At 43.6% G+C, this 19,387-nt stretch overlaps 1 protein-coding gene across 4 annotated transcripts in view; it reads right to left on the bottom strand.

The window, feature by feature from the left end:
• Positions 1 to 19,387, bottom strand: part of LOC121917575 (homeobox protein meis3-B-like) — an 86,155-nt gene that overhangs the window by 14,535 nt on the left and 52,233 nt on the right. For 2 of the 4 annotated variants that reach the window (XM_042443646.1, XM_042443645.1), the window contains 4 exons: positions 12,302 to 12,449; positions 8,980 to 9,030; positions 6,533 to 6,583; positions 3,345 to 3,494 (listed from right to left, as the gene is read on the bottom strand). In XM_042443646.1, the coding sequence (XP_042299580.1) occupies positions 3,345 to 3,494; positions 6,533 to 6,583; positions 8,980 to 9,030; positions 12,302 to 12,449 (400 nt within the window). Of the gene's footprint in view, positions 1 to 3,344; positions 3,495 to 6,532; positions 6,584 to 8,979; positions 9,031 to 12,301; positions 12,450 to 15,337; positions 15,725 to 19,387 lie in introns of those variants that run through there. The other 2 variants (XM_042443648.1, XM_042443647.1) reach the window with 2 other exon arrangements.

The raw sequence follows: 19,387 nt of genomic DNA, 5'->3' as shown, positions 1-19,387 counted from the left end.
CTACAGAAGCTTCACCTATTGAATTCCTGCCTGTCAGGTGGCTGTTGATGGCTCAGGAACCCTAGCAAGGGCTGTGGAAGCCATCTGTCCCTCTGCGCTCCTGCAAATCCTTTAAGGAGGGGGCTTGGGGTTAGCAGGGATTTCCACAACGCCTCTGTTGGGACTGTAATTATTTTGACCCGCTCCCCTGCCCTTGGCCCAACTCAACAAGAGTTCAAAGACCCAGCTACTGAAGGGGCTCAGGTTGCACCCCGTGCCCCCCTTCCTGCCCTGCCCTGCCCATGCCCTGCCTGATTAACCTGGCAGCGTTGATCACAGGCACCCCACAAGCGGGAGGCCTCGGGGTTCACGGGGTTAAGGAGCTGAGGATTTCCAAAGAGAACCCAACACTTGTAACCCACCCTAAACAAGCAGGGGAGGGGGGTCTCTTGCAAGCTCTCCAAGCCAACACTCCCCCTTAATGAGGAGCAGACCTCAACGGCGGCAGCAATGGCTCTTCCAGACCAAGCCTTGGAAGAATCTAGCCAAGGGTTGGAAAATCTAGTTTGCAGATCCAAAGGAGCCAGACAAGGTGCAATGACCTGAGACGGGGTAGGGAGAGAGACCCCTCCAAAAAATCTACGCAGATTAAGAATATTAGGATCAAGAATATTAGGTTTAAAAAGGGCTGGTCCTAACCATTGATGTGTTATGTTTTATTATGTTCATATTATTGTTGTTAGGCTTAAAATGGCCAGTCCTAACTACAGAGGTTCTAGACCCCTCTGCGGATCCCAAAATCGGTGGATGCCCAAGTCCCATTAAATAAAAATGGAACAGTACAATGGTGTTCCTTATATAAAATGGTCAAATCAAGCTTTTCTTTTTTGAATTTATATGTTTTAAAAATATTTTCAAAGCATGGATGCTAGTGTAGATAAAAAAATCCGTGGATATGGAGGGCTGACTGTAGTGTTACGTTTTTTTCTTAAATGTTTCACATTTTATGGTGCATTGTCCTCCTTTGCAGTTAGGACATCTGGTCACCCTATTATTAGGCCTTGAGCCTGGAAGCATTTCAACTACAACACCCAGTATCCTCTAGTCAGCATCACCTGTGGAGATTCTGGAATTTGCAGTCCTCCAAAAAGAAACCTTTCCAGTTTCTGAGTGACAGCCACTAACCTAGCATCAGCATCGTTTGGAGGTTTTGGTTGCTGCAGCCTCCATTGGAGGCAGAAAGGGGCTGCGTCTCGCTGTCTCTTTCTCCCTGTCTGTCGAGTCCCTAACTGAAAGAAAGAAGTTGGCAGCATGAGCTTTGGTAGACTTAAGTCTACTTCCTCAGATGCACCTGATACATCTGAGAAAGTAGACTTAAGTCTACAAAAGCTCATGCTGCCAACCTCTTTCTTTTGGTTCATCTCAAAGGTGCTACAAGATCTGTCTGCATACTGATTCTATAGGTTCACACAGCTGTATCTTTGTATTGTTTAAAATATTTGCTCCAGGTCTTTTCATCAGTTACAGACGTGTTTCGTCTGGGTTCATGTGCCTGAGACCCTTCTATTTTTTAGTTGTTGGGGGCAGAGAAGAAGACCACTGCCCCTGTGCCCTACACACAGCATGCCACGTCTGTCTTTGGCGTTGGCACACCGGGTGGTTGTCGTAGGTTTGGCTCGGGAAAAGGAATCCCCCTTTGCACAGGAGAGTCCTTAGATGTGCAATCCTGGCCTTGTGGGGATTAGCCACCTTCCCTGCTGTCTTTTTCTCTCCTTCCACCAACAACACCCCCACCCCAAAAACCCCTCCATTCTGCAGAGGAGATCCCAGCCCCAATAGCCTGGAGGCACATTAAAAATGCAGGAAAGTTGCTATAGGCAAATGAAGGAGTCGACTGCATTAGCGGCGCTTGGGAAAAAATGAGAAAGTTGTGCGGTTGGGGGGAGGTTGTGCGGGGAGATCAGGGGCAGTACAAGAGACGACCAAGTCTCCTTCATTACCAGCAAACTGTCAGGGATGATTATTTTCCAAGTGCCCGACCCTTTTCTTTCTCTCATGAATGTTGCAAAGAGAGAAGCACTGTGGATTTTTCTATTTTATTTTACTGTATTTTAAAGGAGGAGAGAGTAATACAGTGATTGTAGCAAACCGGCGTGGGGTACAAGAGGATGGAAAACAGGGAAGGAAGGGACTAGATTTAGTCCCTATAATCAATCATCCATTACTTTCTCCGGAGAGTTGAAAGACATTTCAGTTCCTCTGGTGTCTATCTTTTGTGTTGTTGTTGTTGTTGGTGGTGTTGTTGGTGTGTGTCTTCAAGTCATTTCTGACTTACAGAGGCCCTAAGGTGGTGAACCTATCATTGAGATTTCTTGGCCAGATTTGTTCCGAGGAGGTTTGTCATTGCCTTCCCTTGAGGCTGAGAGAGTGTGACTGGCCCAGGGTCTCAAGTGGTGAATCAAACCTTAGTCTCCAGCAAGCAAGCATTTGCATATGCTAATTCACATGTACCAATTTAAAAATAATCATCATTTTTAAAGAATTACTGTAACAATGCTGGTGACCCGGCCCCCTGATTTTAGCAGCAAAACGTGAGACCTAGGGATGACCCCTTGTGATGTCACAGGGGGGATGGCCCAAGTGATGTAACAGCGTGATGTAATAGGGGGAATCCTCTTGTGATGTCACGAAGTGTGATACCTCCAGGGTCAGCCAAAGCTGCACAGAGTATGCCATACAAATTAAAAACGTCAAGTCTAACAAATGAAGAAACTATACACACACATATGCATTACTGAAAGCAGTATTCTTGCCCTAAGATTTCTGCTCCTGACCTGATGACCGGAAGGTCCAGCCTCTAAGATCTAGGAACCCTAGACTAGTACTCCGGGAGACCAGGGTTCGAATCCTTGCTTGGCCATGGAAGTAGAATTCAAAGATGTAACTGGGTATTCTGTATAATCAGTCTGTAGAGAAATCTTGTAGCTCCTTTGAGACTAACTAAAGAAAGAAGTTGCAACATGAGCTTTCATAGACTTAGGTCTAAATGCTTCCTCATATGCATTTGGTCATGGAAACCATAGATGACCTTGGGCAAAGCACACTTTCTCAGCCTCAGATAAAAGCAAGGGCAAACCCCTCTGCAACCAAATTCTGCCAAGAAAACACTGTGATAGGTTTGCCTTAGGACTGCCCTAAGTCAGAAATGACTTGAAGGCACACAACAACAACAGCAGCAATGTATTTTATGCACTGCAGATCCCAGTAGCCATGTTGGCTGAAGGATTCTGGGATATATCTTTAATCGAAGCAGGCAAACAGTTCCACTGAAGCCACCCAAACGCCATGCGGCCCCAATGGCCTACCTGATCAGAGAGGCTGGCGCAAGACCCACCGAAATCTTCCAGGTCAGACTTGGAGCCCCCGTCTCTGTCATCGATGACCAGGTCGATAGGCATCTTCCCCTTGAGGCAGGTGATGTAACGGTGGCAGAAGTTGTCGCAGAGGTCATGTACCTATTGTCAGTGCACAACAAGAGGGACACAAGTTAAAACAATAGCAACACAGCATCTCAGGACTGGAGAGCTTAGCAAGAGTAGAGTTGCTGACCATGAAAGTTTCCTCTTGCTCATTTGATCTTGTTAGCCACAGCAGGAGTATAAATCTGAAATCCTATATACTCAATATGGTAAATAAGGTCTGTAATACTAAAATTAAAAACAGTTAGAGACAAATACTATACAGTCGTCCCTTCTATTTTCCAGACTTGGAGTGCGCAGTCTCGCTTTTCCCTATGGCAAGGCGGGGAGGGATTAAAATGGCATGTGTGCCCATGGCTTCTTATAAGCAATGGGCTTTGAATAGTGTATATGCTGATTTCCATTTTCGCAGGGGGGTCTGGAACTACCATCCCAAAATCCCATAGCCTTGAATCATGGCAGTTAAAAGGGCGTCAAACCAAATTATTTCTGCAGTGCAGATGCAGCCAGGGTCTGACCTAGTTTGGAACCACTGTAAATGGAGGCACGGTAAAGATGGAAGCAACTTACTGGGTTCTTCCCGGGTGGATGAATGGGGCAATCCTTCCCTCTCACTCTCCCCATTGCCTTTTCATCTCCCCAGAAGACCTTCCCTCTGAACTAACAGGGCACTCCCGCCTGCTCTTGGACTCTTTTGAACTCAATCCTCTTTTCATCCTTACCCAGGATAAAGGATTAAACCCCAGCTTCTAGACTCCGCTGCTTCCCAGCAGGGGCCCACTATGTGAATCAAAGGGTTAATTATCACATTAACAAGGGATTTATCAGGTTACAAACACAGAGTTTTATTGTATGGGTAATGAGCTCATTACTCCGCAAAGGAAAGACGCTGCTCTAGCCCAGCGGAAGCCAGGGACTTGGCCTGGGTCAAACTGGCACCTTCATTTAGGGGATTTAGTGGGGGGAAACCTTCTCCCTACCTCTCATTCTCTTTCAAGGCCCACCAAAGCTTGGGAAAGTTACTTTTGGGACACGAACTCCCACAATCACCTGGCCAACATGGACACTGGGGATTGCGAGAGTAGGGTCACCCAAAAGGAACTTTTCCAAGCTCGGCTGGGCTATCCCATTCTCATACCATTCAACGTTGACTGATGAAACCAGTAACATATGAGGACAAACAACATCAGAGTGTGACCAAGATGGCAAACGTTATTAATGAGGGAAAACAAATAAATTAGGCAAGTCTGCAACAGGTTGCTTTTGCCTGAGCTTACTGGGAAGGGGAAGATTCTGCCCCTCATCTCCTGCATCTGTTGAGTCAATGGAGTGCAAACTACTCTCACCCTTTGAACTCAAATTTGCAGCAACTGCAATAAGCTGAGGACAATGGGGCAAAGTGGAAGGAGGAGAGAAAAACTAGGACATTTTAAGAGCAGTTGAAAAGTGGGTGACAGAGGGCTAATCGGAAAGGTCACTACCAAAATTTGGATGTTTGTAAAAAAGAGGTTGAATGGCCTTCACAGATGCTTTACTTGTGATGCTAGTCTATTGGAGTAGAGGACTCTAGCGTCAGAATCCTGTTGGTAAAAAATGCAAGCAAAAGTTGTGGTACACATACGGAGTGACCTTTCTGGACAACCCAGACTGGACATATCCAGCTGATGGCAATGGGAGCATAGTTCCAGATGTGGATCCATTGCACATGCACAGTAATGTCTCTAAGGTCATGCATCAATGCATATTGTGCAGTGCACATTCATAGTGCATTTTGCAATGTGTTGACAGCCATGTGCATTCACTGTTTCTGATACTCTGCTCTGCTCTGATCGCCAGCATAGGAAATGCATAATGCTAGCAAAGCACAACTCTATGGTCAGATATTGACACTACACTGAGACCATGGAATACTGCAGCCTCCCAATGCAGTATTTCTCTTATTTTATGAGTCTATGAATTCTGGTAAAGAGTACAGAACACCATGGAGAATGAAGCTCTGAGTCTCTTTTTAAAATGTCTCCTCTCCACTTGCACCCATATGAGGAGATACGTTGAAATTGGAGCCAGCTGTTCCTGTCCTAGTGAGAAAGGGAAATTATTTGCAATGTCTTTTCCCCCTCTTTTTCTTTTTTGGCTGGAGGATAGTCTGGGTCTTGTTTTGTTTTGAATTCCATCATTTGAAATTGTTGGGTTTTCCCCTAGGATGCGGCTCTGGTTTTTCTCTTTTCTTTTCCAAGGACCACCTCAGGCTTTCGAGCCGCGCGAAGATTGCAGTTTTTGTCAAAGCGCTGGGAAAAAAATGCGTGGGATAAAGTATTATTCTGCCCAGAAAACTGCGGACAGAGAATCTGAGATTTCCTTTTGGAAAAGATAAAATTAAAAGAATAGAACAAAACGCAAGTTTCTGTCCCTCATGGTTACAAAGAGAGGCTTGAAAGTCATGGGGGTGATGCCTGAAGCCAGCAAGAGAGTGAATCTGTTCTGGGTTTAAGTCCAAACTTTAAAGGCACTATCCCTTTGCAAACATCTCCTGATTTGTAAACCAATTGTTGATATATTTTACAAATATTCTTTCCATCCCTAGTCCAGATTCAATCCCAAAGTGGATTCACTGCTTTCCAAATCTGGGGAGCCACCAGCCTCTTGAGACTGTATAAGATTTTTGGGTCCGAAACCAGGGAAGAAACTGGTAAAACAGTTAAGGATGCTTGAATAATTCATGTAGAAATAGGCAACCTATGCAAAAATGGTACACTTTACATAATTTATACAGGTGGGAAAAACCCAGCTTCTCCTGGTACAGAATTTTAAAACTGTCATAGCACTCTGAACACATAGCACTACATCTTTAAAATTCTTCACAAACCTAATTTTGGCCTAAAGCTCAGTTTCAACAGCTGTTGCCAGAAACAGCAGCTCTTTCCATGGAGGATGTCTCTAATAAAGCAGGAACCACCTTCTGCCTATCCTGTAACATTTCTCATCCCTTAAAAAAGAAGGGAAGGCGGTTAGTGGAGATGAATGGAAAGGTAGAGGACTAGGATAAAACTACATTTCCAAGCCAACATCTGTACCTTTTCTAACTCCAGAAGGTGGAACCTCAGGACTTGGATGGCCTGGATCATCTGAAATTGTAAAGAAGAAGAAAAATGTTTAATGTCATCATGAATTTAGAAAGAGTACCATTTCCCTTTTTTTCATAAGCCTCCTTGGATACATATCCTCCAGTTATTTTGCAGGTAAAAATTGGGGCATCCCTGGCCAAGTAACATCAGAGTGTGGTCAGGATGGCAAAAGTTACCAATGAGGAGAGATTTTGGATGGGGTGAAATAGGCTAGAGAATAACTCCATGCACCCCATCCAAAAAGGGTCATACGCATCAGTAAACCACAGTTATATACACATGTTATGCCTCTATGTCACCCCATGTGTGTGATAAACTACACCTTCTTATGATTCCTGGCAATTTGGCAGCATTCAGGACCTGAAGCTTTCCAAACACTGGTACCCTCCAGATGTGTTAGGCTGCAAGTCTCATTGTCTCAGACAGAGCTTAAAGAACCTATTTTGGGGACCGTAATTCCCCAAAATCATCCTCATCCTCATCCTCATCCTCATCATCTCCTGGCCAGGAGATTGTAGCAGTTGTGATCCAAAAGGGATGGGGGCTTTGTGAGAGCCTTTGTGGTTGAAGAGTGGTGTATAAATACTATAAATAAATATGTGATGGCTATCTGTCAATGGGGATGCTTTGATTTAGATTTCCTGCATGGCAGGGAGTTGGACTGGATAGCCCTTGCAGTCTCTTCCAACTCTATGATGCTATGATTCTATGAGAGGATGCAACCTCTGATCATAATTGTTCCTAGCATGGTTTCTGGGAGCTGTCCTTGCCAGATCTGCCACCATTTTGTCCTGGCCAGTTGGGGAAAGTGGCAAAGCTATCAGATAATTCATGAGGACTTTTGAAGGGACGTCTTGACAGTAAGAGCAGTTTGACAATGGAACCAATTGTCTAGAAGATGTTCTCTGGACATCTTCAAAAGAAGGACAGCTACATGCTGGAAAAGCTTTAGCTGGAGATCCTGTAAAAGCCACATTTCATGATCAGTGAGTCTCCTTCCAGTTCTATGATTATAGATCCAATGACATACCTACTAACGTTTAACAAACTGTATTTTGTATTTTAACATATTATACCCCACCTCAAGCCTTGAAGAGAGGTGGGAAAGAAATAAAATAATAATTATTATTATTTATCATTATCATTATGAACAAATTAAAACCAGGTGCATGTGGTTGAGCAAGATTGAAAGGTGTGGTCAAAAGTGGGGAGGCCAGGCAACAAGAGGGTTAAAGTTATGAATGAGGAAGAAGGCACAAAGTTACTATTCTAAGCAGAAGAACCTTAGGATTTCTGTTCTGAGAAAAGGAAGGGAAGCTGAGTTAATCCAGTGCAAACTCTCTTTGCACTTCGAACTCAGTTTGCAGCAAAGAAAGTAATCTGGGGACAAAGGGGGAAAGTGGGAGGAGGAGAGAAAACCCGGGACATTTTAAAAGCAGCTGAAAAGGCAGGAAAGCAGCAGCTTAACTGGGACCATCCCTGCCAAACTGGGACACAGTTAGAGGGTATTGCAAAGACATCACTAGCAGAACAACACGGCCAAGAGGGTTTTGCAGGTTCAGACTGGATCTGATCTTTGAAAAAGGCCAGTTTCAAATATGTGGTGGCCATTCTCCAGATATCTCCATTATCACCTGAACCATTAGAATTTAGCCTTAGGAGAAAAGTCTACTCAACAGCCCAACAAAATAAGGTTGCTGTTTTCATCCCTTTCTTGCTGAGATAGGGATGCTCAGTCTGAGCACCTTGCCTATGGTGGGTTAAAATGGTATTCTGAGATTTGCAGGGATGGGTATCACACAGCTTTCGCTCCCACCGGCTGCCAGTATACCCCAAAAACCTGATTCAACTTATCCATGGGTCAATGCAAGTACTGTATGTTAACTCTTATCTAAAAGAAGGAACCATCCCCTGGTGAAAAGCAAGAGTTTAATCTGTCTTGGAAGCACTGGCCCCCTCTGGTCTCTCATCCATCCAACCTTAAGACGAAGCACAAAGTCTGCTGGAATTTTGTAAGTTCTTTGACATTGTTTTGCTTTGCTTCATCCTTTAGATCCTTTTCTATATGCCTCTAGATTTTACCCTTGACTTATCCATGGGCCTTTGCAAAATCCATAATTCTGGCCCCAAATCTTGTCCTCAAATTATAGTGGAGTATATATGTTACGTTGGGAAAAGTGAGGCAAATGAGGTATTTTGTGCACACAGATAGGAATGGGGGAGAAAGTTACAAAAAAGAGACAGAAAGACCTCCCCAGTCCCTTATGAAACAGAAAAGGATGTCAGATCCACAAGGAACGAGGTTCAGGTGTTCTGTTTTGTGTTTCCACTTTATTGGCAGCTGAAACTTGTTTTCAAAAAATAAAAAGATAGGAAAGTAAAGGCGGCATCCTTACCAAGTTATCCAGCTCAGGATTGGAAGAAAATAAAGGCTTTTCTGTCCTAACCTAAAAATAGACATTTTGGGAGTGGGGAGGGAGGAACAGAAGAAAACAGAAGGAGCGTTAGTAGGGGGGACAAAAACATGACAGAGGGAAGTATAAGATGCGCATCGTTGAAAAATCTGTTTCTCTCATTTCCCAGAAACTGTAAAGTTAAGAACAAAAAATGCGACTCTCTCGTTCCCTGGAGAGTTCCAGCTGGCAGGAGAATGTATATTTCACTTTAAAGGGTTTGCATCCTCCCTGTCTCTCCCTCCGGTAGCCCCCTGCGCTTTTCGAATTCCTCCACATTTCTCCTCCCGCCTCCCAAGGCCAGTTTTCCACCATATGTCTCCTCTTGTACGGAAATCCCGGTGCTAAATCATTGCAGCGCACTGAACAGACCCAGTCAGGTCTCCAACATCAATCCCTTCATTCTTGAGGCTATGATAAGAGCATCCCCAATTCTAAGAATTCAACTTTTTGGTAGATGGATAGGCCCTTTGGACTTGGCTGAAGGTGGAGGAGTAGAGCCCATTTTTGGCCAAAGTTTGGAAAAGTTCATTTTTAAGGGGGGAATCAACAGGGGAAGGAAAGGTTTTATTCATTTTGCTTACTCACGGAGGGAAGGCAAATGACATTTCCCATCCATTACCATTACTGTTAAATATGAAGACGCATACAAGCACAGCATCTGCTCAGAAGTGCCCTCGGTGTCATCAGCAAAGCTTACTTCTATCCTCCAACATTTCACAGATGAAAACTGGGACATGTGTAGCCAGGGAACATCAGAGTGTGGTCAAGAGGGCAAAAATTACAATAAGAACAGACAAGCAAAGGAGAAGCTGCAGCCGTTTGCTTTTGCCTGAGCCTACAGGGAAGGGCAAGGTTCTGCTCCTTCCACTCCTCTTCTCCCTCCTGAGTTAGCCAAGTGAGAACCACTTTTGCACCTTGAACGATGTTTACAGCAACTGAAGTAAGCTGAGGGCAAAGCGGGAGTAGAAGAGAGAAACCGGGACATTTTAACAGGAGCTGAGGAAGTGGGATGGCAGAGGATTAAATGGGACTGTCACTGCCAAATCGGAACAGTTGGATGGCATGCTTACACTCCATTCCAAACTGAATTTGGCAACACTTGGTATCACGAGGCACAAAGGTAGCAGGATATATCAGTGCCACTACTCCAACCTGAATTGCTGAGAGAGGAACTTTATCTCCCCCATTCCATACGATTAACGTATCACATATTTTAATACTTGGTGCTTGGTCTTCCTGCTTGAGCGACTTGATGGGCTAAGCCGTAAATGTCGCTCTGTTTGATCATCCCGAGAAGCGTTTAGCATTTAATAACTCCAGACATTATTTCTTCAAGACTTCGGAGTTTACATACAGGTATGAAGATCGAGGCACTCAGTGGCTGAATGTTTTTCAGCAGAGAGAGAGAGAGAGAGAGAGAGAGTAAGGTGCTTCAATAGATTCATAGCCATTCGATCTGCAGAAAGTACTGAATCCGCTTTGGAAAAGTTCCTTTTTGGTTTGTTGGGATACAACAGCTTCCTAAAATCCTTGCCTCCAAGTCATCAGAGATGTGATAAATCTATCACACAGGCAAATATACATTATAGACTATAGGCCAACCTTCCACAAGCCCATCCTTTCCTGAGGTGCTCACTGTAGCCCCTATCATCCCCAACCAGCATGTGCATAAATGATGGAAGTTGTAGTGCAAGAGGCCAGGAGGCACCAAGATCAGGAGAATGCTGTTGGAAGCAGAAAAACAGATGCTTTTAGGGAAAGTTTGGAAGCAGAAAAACATCTGGGGTCATCCCTATTTAGACCATCATCCTAGTCCTCTTCTTTCATTGCTTCACTACCCTGTCCTCTGAAACAAGATGTTTCAGTAAATTGACCATAACAATTTCAATTTTATTTTATTTTACTACTTCATTTTAAAAAGTGATGGGCCTTTGGATGTTCTGGCTCTTAAAAGAGTTGAGATCATTTTGTTTAAATACAAGGTACTTTAATACAAGTGATTCTTAAGCTTCTGTCCTCCAAAGTCCAGAATCCCTGACCACTACCAATGCTGAATGCCCCCTCTGGGAAATGAAGTCCAACAATAGCTGAGGATCTATTTTATGGAGCCATTGATTAAATGGAATCCTTGCATTGAGAACCGATCTGACTGCAATGTTTTCCCTCCTAGTAAGTCCAGTAAGTATGAAACATTTAGCAATATTTACTGCCTGGATACAGAGGGGTGGAAGAAAAAATAATGTACTAAGACATCAACTTAAAGGCAGGAAAGGGAACACTTTTAAACATGTCTTTTCAAACATAGGATCTACATTAAGTTCAGTTGTACAGTGGAGCGTATGGTCAGAAGTCCAAGAAGTACCAGAGCACCAAGGAGTCAATGACTCTTCCATTTTTTCAGCTGCAAATGTGCAACTAGATGGATAACATACACATCCAGCCACTGATTCGCTGTGAGAGAGCAGCTCAACCCAATCATTTGCAAAGATAGGGTTATTGTGGAAAGTGGTACTAAATACCTCCTTCTGCAATGATCTCAGAAAGTGCATACAGTGGCATAATGGATGGTGAGGCCAGCATAGGTCACCAAGAAAATTCTGATCATGATGTTACATCATATGCTCACACCTGCACAGCACCCTGTTGCTAAAAGGGTATGGAGATATGTTCACACACACACACACACATATATGGGGACTAAGGAGGTGGTTGTGGAGACTGGGCCGTTCTCCCCCATGAAATCCAGAGGACCAGATAATGTCAAGGTATCATAGGCTCCTGCCCCAAGTCTTCAGACTCATCCCTGACATCATTCAGTCTATGATGCAAGGGAAAAAAATCATGGGGGTATATCTCTTGCTACACACCTCTAGAGCAAATTATTGTAGGCAAATCTCCTTGCAACAAGGGGAAATGTTTATCCATTACTACGAACCCAACCTCTGATATTCTGAAAGGATCAAAGTCTTTATCAAGAGACCAAACAGCCACTGTTCTTCACCTCTGGCGAGTCAAAATTTGCCTCCAGGCGACCAGTCCAGGATACTTAGCGGAAATGGACTCTTTTATTAACTTATTTGTAAAGGTCACCCATGAGTTAAGCAAGTATGAGCAGGTCAGGTAGCCTAGGAAATATACAGTCGAGTGACTTAGAAGATTTATTTGCAAGGCTAGCTTAACCTCTTGTTCCAGACTACCACCAAGCATTCTTCCACTGCTGAGCCCTCCAGCTTATCCCCAGCTCCGTTCTCCCAAAACTGACCTGTTTGGCAAAGACGGCAATGTCTTCATTGAAGGAATCCGACGAACAGACGTCTCCTCCTGGATAAGAGCCAGACGTATCCCGGGGAGAGCAAGTTGCCAGTTCACATTTTTCAAAGACCAGGGCCAGCAACGGGAACAAGGGGTGCCTGCAAAGAAGAGGAGAGGCTTAGAGTCTGGCACAGACGCAAGCCAACATTGCAGCTTAGTTGAGAAACCAGGGCAGCTAGGTGCAAGGTGCCTGTGATTTTTGCATCTCTCAAACTGTAGTAACATCAACATCAACTGATGAGGAAGGATAGCTGGTTGGGGATCTCCATGGGCCATTCAATAGGGAAGGGGAAATTACAGGTGTTCATGGAAAACTGGAAGAGGACGCCTCAATTCCTAGTGTTTAAACCCAAGAATCAAAGAAGCATGAGGACACACAGAAAAGGACACATTTGAGACAATTTGGTGGCCACTCATTTTAATTGCACATCCCTACTATCCTTGCAGCTTAAATCTTGCGCATATATATATATATATATATATATCCATTTTGATTATCTTAAAATGAGTCAAAGTATCTAAAATTATATCCCATCTCTAATGGCTCAAAGTTCTTTACTGCTCATCTTCTCTGTTTACTTTGTCGAACTTCTTGTTGTTGTTTGGATGCACCTACGCCATTGAAATATTCAGTTTGACAGCATTTTAAGTGCTGTAGCTCCATCCTATGGAATCCTGGGAGTTGTAGTTTGACAAGGTCTTTTGCCTCCTCTGCCAAAGCATGCCGGTGCCTCGCGAAACTACAAATCCCAGGATCCTGTTGGCTTCTCCTTAAACCCCACTCCCACTGTCACTTAAAATATTTTAAAGGGAAGCAGATGAATGCCAGAGCCCATTTCTGCCAAAAGGTAAGCATTTGAAGAGCATTGGTGTCACTTTCCTTTCGGGTGTCAGCGCACCTCCCGCACTCCCATAGTGACGCCACTGAACAGGAGACATCCCTTGGAGGCCCAAATCCGTATGCGCTTCGTAAAACCATTCCTCCTAGGATCACAGGATGGAGACCCACCTCCATCCTCTTCTGTGATGGATGTCTCTGAACTTCCAAGATCCAACCAGCGAAGGTCCTCCCCTCCGTCCTCCCCCTTCTTTTTCCACTAATCCACCCCCCAGATTTGGATGGATAGCTAGAAAGACAGAGTGTTCCCAGCCATACACTATACAAGTTCACGCACCATATGTTACACAAATATTTCTAGCAGAGGCCCAGCACGGTGCAACTGTTAAGTGAGCGTCTCCACCGGACTTTTTAAGATCCCCTATGTAAAACAAAACAAAACCAAAAGAGGAGGAAAAAGGAATCGGGGAAGGCAAAATCCTGCAAAAAAGAAATCCCATGCCCACTCCTCTCCTTTGAAAGAGAAAAATTGCAAATTAAAACCATGGCCAGCTGTAACCAGGGATTTGGGGAGGGACTGGAGGGTGTTTGTTGCAAAGGGGGAAGAATGCAGTCTGAGTACTTTTAATGTCGACAAGGGTGGGAAAAACAGATTTGCTTTAAGAATGGGGGAACGTTTCAAACTGTAAGATGCAAGTCGATGGCAAAAGGAAGGGAAACCCTTTTTTTTTGGCTGTTTCCTCCAGTAACGCTTTTTGAAACCAGTGTCCGAATCTGTGACAGGCTGCACTGCTAGGGACAGAAGGCAACATGTTTTTTATATTTCCTAACTTGCGTTTCGGCTGGTTTCTGTCCACCTTTGAATTAGGATTTATGGGGTGGCACAGTCCGAACCCGAAAGCTTAGCCTTAGATGGGTTCAAGACGAGAGCCCTACTCCGCCTGATCATTTCATTCTAGGAAATCAGGGTCAGCTGTTTTCTAAAGTTCATATCCTTTAGTAGCCTTTTTTTGGGGAAATATATATTTTCTTTACAGTTGAAAAGTGAACTTTATATAACTATTCCGTGAGGCAAATATTTAACCGTTCGTTGAAAAGCTCAATCGGGCAGAAAAGGGACGTTCCCGGTCGTCCGAGTTGAAAAGCTGAAAGGGGTGGGTGAAAAAATCCAGAGCATTTCCTTTCAATGAGCAAATGGATTTTGGGGGGGTTCCTAAAGTGGGCAATTCCTCTCTCCTGGCCACCTTTTTGCTCTTAATGACAGAGCTGTCAACTGACTTGGGGTGAAGGAGTGAAAAGACACAGCCCCGCTTGACTGGCCCATAAATCTTTCCGCGGGGTCAAAGAAGCTAGCTTTGGAAACTTTTGGTGGATGAGAGAAGAAACCGAAAAACTTTGCAGAGAAAGGGTGAGTGAGAAGAAGGGAGAGGGCCTCCTTGGTGGCTGCTCCCAGGCCTTGCAACTCCTTCCCAAGGGAAGCCAATGGGGCCCCGTCTTTGCTCTCTTTTTCATGTTTGTTCCGGCTTTTATGAACACATTGAGATGGGCTTCCATTGCTGTGTGGCACTCTTTTCAAGGTTCGTTTGTCGTCTTTTAATTGAACATTAATGTTTTTCATGTTTGATGTGTTTAACTTTCTTTATTTTTCAAGTAACTTGGGTACTTATACTTGGGTGGAAACTTTCGTATAGTTCCCATCTCGATCGTTTCAAATACATTGTTCGCTCCCTGGAGTCTCATCGTTGAGAGAAAAGTGGGATATAAATAAATGACTTTTATTGAAACTTTTGTATAGTTTCCATTGTATTGCTCCAAATATATTGTGAGTCTCAATGCTGATCTCAATGTTTAGAGAAAGGTGGATAGAAATGAATAACTTTTATTGAACCTTTTGTATAGTTTCCATCTATATGGTTTAAAATACGTTGTTAGCTAACTCAGTGTTGAAAGGTGGGAAATGAATGAATAAATAGAGGACATGGGTCTCATCCACTAAATGTTAAATCCAGTCCAGATAAAACCAATGGACCATGCATAGAACTGGGCACATTGCAATGCAAGCTTCTATTTTTGAATATTCGCCTTCAAAAAACAACCGAGGTTTATCTCTCCCTTTCATGAGCAAATGCATACGTTGTAAAATTGTACCTGGTTATGGAGGTGTCACCGGCTGTGTCTTTTGTCGGAGGAGGCACTTGATGGCAAAAAGGCATGTTTAGTTCTGTACGATCGGAGAAGAAAGCATGCGGAAGAAAAGATTGATAGGGAATGTGACAACCATAAATATCTGAAGGGATGTCACCTTACAAGACGGAGCGGGCTTGTCTTCTGCTGCTCCGGAGGCTAGGATACAAGCCAACGGATTCAGAAAAGAGAATCCACCTAAACATTAGGAAGAACATGATGATGGTAAGAGCTGTTTGACGGTGGAATAGAGAACTTCAGAAGGCAGTGGACTCTAAACAAAGGGGCATTTTGGATGTGAATTTCTGCGTGGCGAAAGGATTAGACTAAGCGACTATAAGGTCCTTTCCAACTCTATGGCGTTTATCACACAAGATTAGGAGTTTATCCCATGAATATCCTGGAAAAACCACATAATTACGCAAAAGTATTTCACACGCCGTTGCACAAAACCTGCCATTAAAGTGGTCACAAAAAAGCATTAACGCGTCTCTTTTTACTTTTTGGAACTCAGCGACAATGCATTTCCTATATCACTTTATCTGTGCGATTGCGTGTGATAATCATTCACGCAATAATTTGTCATTTTCGCTTTATTTGCGGGATGCTTTAAACGCACTTTAATCTCTCTTTAATGCCAAAACTCCTAGGATACGTGGAGCGGCGACAAGCCGAGTCCTACCTTATTACTCATAAGAGACTCTATGGACTAGCTATGTTTATTCAGGACAACTTTGTGGCTAAACAAGAGACCCGCGCAGTGCTTAAACCTGGCAAAGAAGAGTGACGACCGAGCCTAAAAGACTGCTTGGACCATCATCCACATTGCTAAGAGATGTTAAAGAAACCATTCACGACCAAAAGATCCCCCTTTACATTATTGCAGGGAAACATAACTAAGGAAGCCTGCATTTCAAGAGTCCAAAGAGGCAATACTGCAATCCAATTTTCTTCTAGAGGTGCCCCTTTTTTTCTGGTTCATCGCAGTACTTTGTTTCCTTACCCTTACTATGTTTTATTGTTGCTTTGGATTGTTGCTAGCCACCGTCTATAGAAATAAGCAAGAAAATGGGCTTTTATATATTTATTTTGCATTTTCTGTCTTTGCACAAGCGTGGAGGAAACCCACCAGAAATGCGGTGCAGCCTTAAGCCGTCATTTACGAAGCCTCATTTACAAAGCGTTAACCACACAGAAACATCCGCTCCTCCACGGATTGATTTAAACCAGTCTTTATGTGGCGGCCACAATACGTCTATTGGCTGTACCAGTTTCTTGCCACCTGAACCTAGCCCTCATTTCTACATCCTACCAAGTCACCCCTTGAGATTCGGGGCTGGTGGCATGGTTCGAATGTTGGACAAGGACTGTGGAAGACCAGGGTTCGATTTCCCATTAGTCCAAAGAAACCCAACTGGGTGATTATGGCCAAGTCACACTCTCTCAGCCTAAGAGGAAGGGAATAACAAACCCTCCTCTGAACAAATTGTGCCAAAGAAGTCCAGTGACAGGGCTGCCTTAGGGTCACCATAAGTCAGAAAGGCTTTGAACAGTACTCAGAATTTACTACTGCAAGATGTAGTGGCAGTTTTTAGATAAGGAGAGGCCTCTTGTACACCTGCTAGCTACAACCATGAAACAGAGCATCCATGTGCAAGAGAAGTCTACCCTTAAATACCGAGAATGTGGAACGGAGAAGGATTGCTGCATTCATACCTGACCAATGCGGCACCAGAAGAACTTCTTGGGCAACAACTCCCAGAATCCCCATCCGCCAGCATGGTTACAAGCACAAATCATCACTAGAAACAAGCCACTGCATTAAGTGTGTTCAAACAAATCCAGCTGTTCTCACAGTGGACCAGTCATATAAGATTCAGACTATACTTGTGCCATGCAGTTCTATCAGATTCAGACCTCTTTAATTGCCAAAGTTCCATTCCACAGAATCCTGGGAGTTGTAGTTTGCTCAGCCTTCTCTCTAGCACTCTGATTCTAAGCACCTCATCAAAACTACAAATCCCATGTTTCGGTAGGCTGGAGCCATGGTAGCCGAAGTGGTCCAAAACTGAGTGGTCCAAAACACGTTGCAGAAATAATCCCAGTTTGAGACACATTTTACTAACCCGGCACCATGTTTTTCTGGGAACTGTAGCTTTGTGAGACAAGTAACCTTCTCTGCCAGAGAGTTCTGGTGCCACAATAGACTACAAATCCCACTGAGCCAGGGCAGTGAAAGTGATCTCAAACTGGGTTATTTCTTTTTAGACCTGAGAGAACTTGTATGGCAGAGGTACGTCTTCAGTGCTCCAAGGAACTCCAAGGTCTTTTGAGCACTGTTAATGGAAAGGGAATTCGAATCCTAACTCAGCCGTGCAAAGACATTGGGCGACCAGTCACACTCTCTCAGCCTCAGAGGATGGCAAAGGCAGATCCCCTCTGAAGAAACCAAGAACACCCCATGATAGGATCTCCTTAGGGCCGCCATAAATTGGCAACAACTTGAAGGCACACAACAACAACATATAGTTGCCATGCTTTGGGTTGCCCATTTGGAAGGCCGGCACAGCTCTAAACTCTCAGGGAAGTGCAGCTGGGTGTGTGTGCCACATCCCAAAGCTTCCATAGAGCTCACAAAAGCATCCTTGCATTCTCTCACAAACACATCTGTCAACGCTGCGATGATCGAATGACCAAGTGGTACAGCTGCCTCCTGCCACCCCTTTGCACCAAATGGTGTGCCGTTAAAGAGAGCAACAAAGCAATTTGCAAAGACCTGCGCATGCAACCACTGAACTATACAACCCTACCCTTGCAAAATGTGTGTGAGGATTAGTCTTTGGGCCAACAGACAACATTCCTCACAGTCCCGCCTTCCAAGGATTTTATTACAATGCCACCCCAACCTGGTGCCCTGCTAAAACATTAATCCAGTGCCTTGTTTCCAGCCTGATGCATGTGTTTGGGGATTTTTATCATTTGAGGCCTGTCTTTGTTATTCTATACCTTCAAGGTATTTCTAACTTATGGCAACCCTAAGGGGTTTTCTTGGCAAGTCTCTTCTTTTGCCATTGCCATCCTCTGAGGCTGAGAGAGGATGTGGCCCAGTGGGTTTCCATGGCTGGAATTCGAACCCTGGTCTCTCAGGGTCCCAAGCCAATGCTCAAAGCACTACACCACACTGACTCTCCTTTCTCGCTGTAGTCCCTTATACCAAGGTATACTGCCTCTAAAACTGGAGGCTCTCCTGGGAGTTTATCGCACCGGGGCTAATTTCAGCATGAAAGAGAGATTAAAGCACTTTTAAAGCATCCCACAAATGAAGTGAAAATGGTGAGCAACAATGGACACTGAAATGTATTTTCCTCTTAGGTCTTTCTACTCCATCACTCCTCAATTCCTTGCCTTTAATTTGGGCATCAAAGTTATGGGTCTCTTTTTCTTCCCTTATTATTATTATTATTAATATTATTTTAGGTGATGGTGATGATTGTTGTTGTTGTTGTTATTTTATCATCATCATCATCATCATCATCATCATCATCATCATCATCATCATCCCCCCTGGTTCATGACGCATTATTATTATTATTATTATTATTATTATTATTTTATAATCATAATCTTTGTTTCATGATGAGTTATTATTATTATTTATCATCAGCATCATCTTTGGGCATCAAATCCTGATTATTATTATTGTTTTATAATCTTTGTTTCATGATGAGTTGTTGTAGTTGTTGTTATTATTTATCATCATCATCATCTTTGATTCATGAGTTGTTGTTGTTGTTGTTGTTGTTTTATCTTTATCATCATCTTTGGTTCAAGGAGAGAGAAAAGGACTTGTAAGTTTGAGGCCCAAACTAAAGGCAAGGAATTGTAGGGAGAAGGAGTAGAAAGACCAAAGAAGGAAAATAAATACATTTCAGGGTCCACTCACAAAGGACCAGATGTAAACCTATTATTATTATTATTATTATTATTATTATTATTATTATTATTATTATTATT

Source organism: Sceloporus undulatus, unplaced genomic scaffold, assembly GCF_019175285.1.
Source record: "Sceloporus undulatus isolate JIND9_A2432 ecotype Alabama unplaced genomic scaffold, SceUnd_v1.1 scaffold_24, whole genome shotgun sequence".
NCBI classification, from domain to species: domain Eukaryota; kingdom Metazoa; phylum Chordata; class Lepidosauria; order Squamata; family Phrynosomatidae; genus Sceloporus; species Sceloporus undulatus.
The sequence above is the reverse complement of the archived record's forward strand: the minus strand, read 5'-3'. Positions and strand labels throughout refer to the sequence as shown.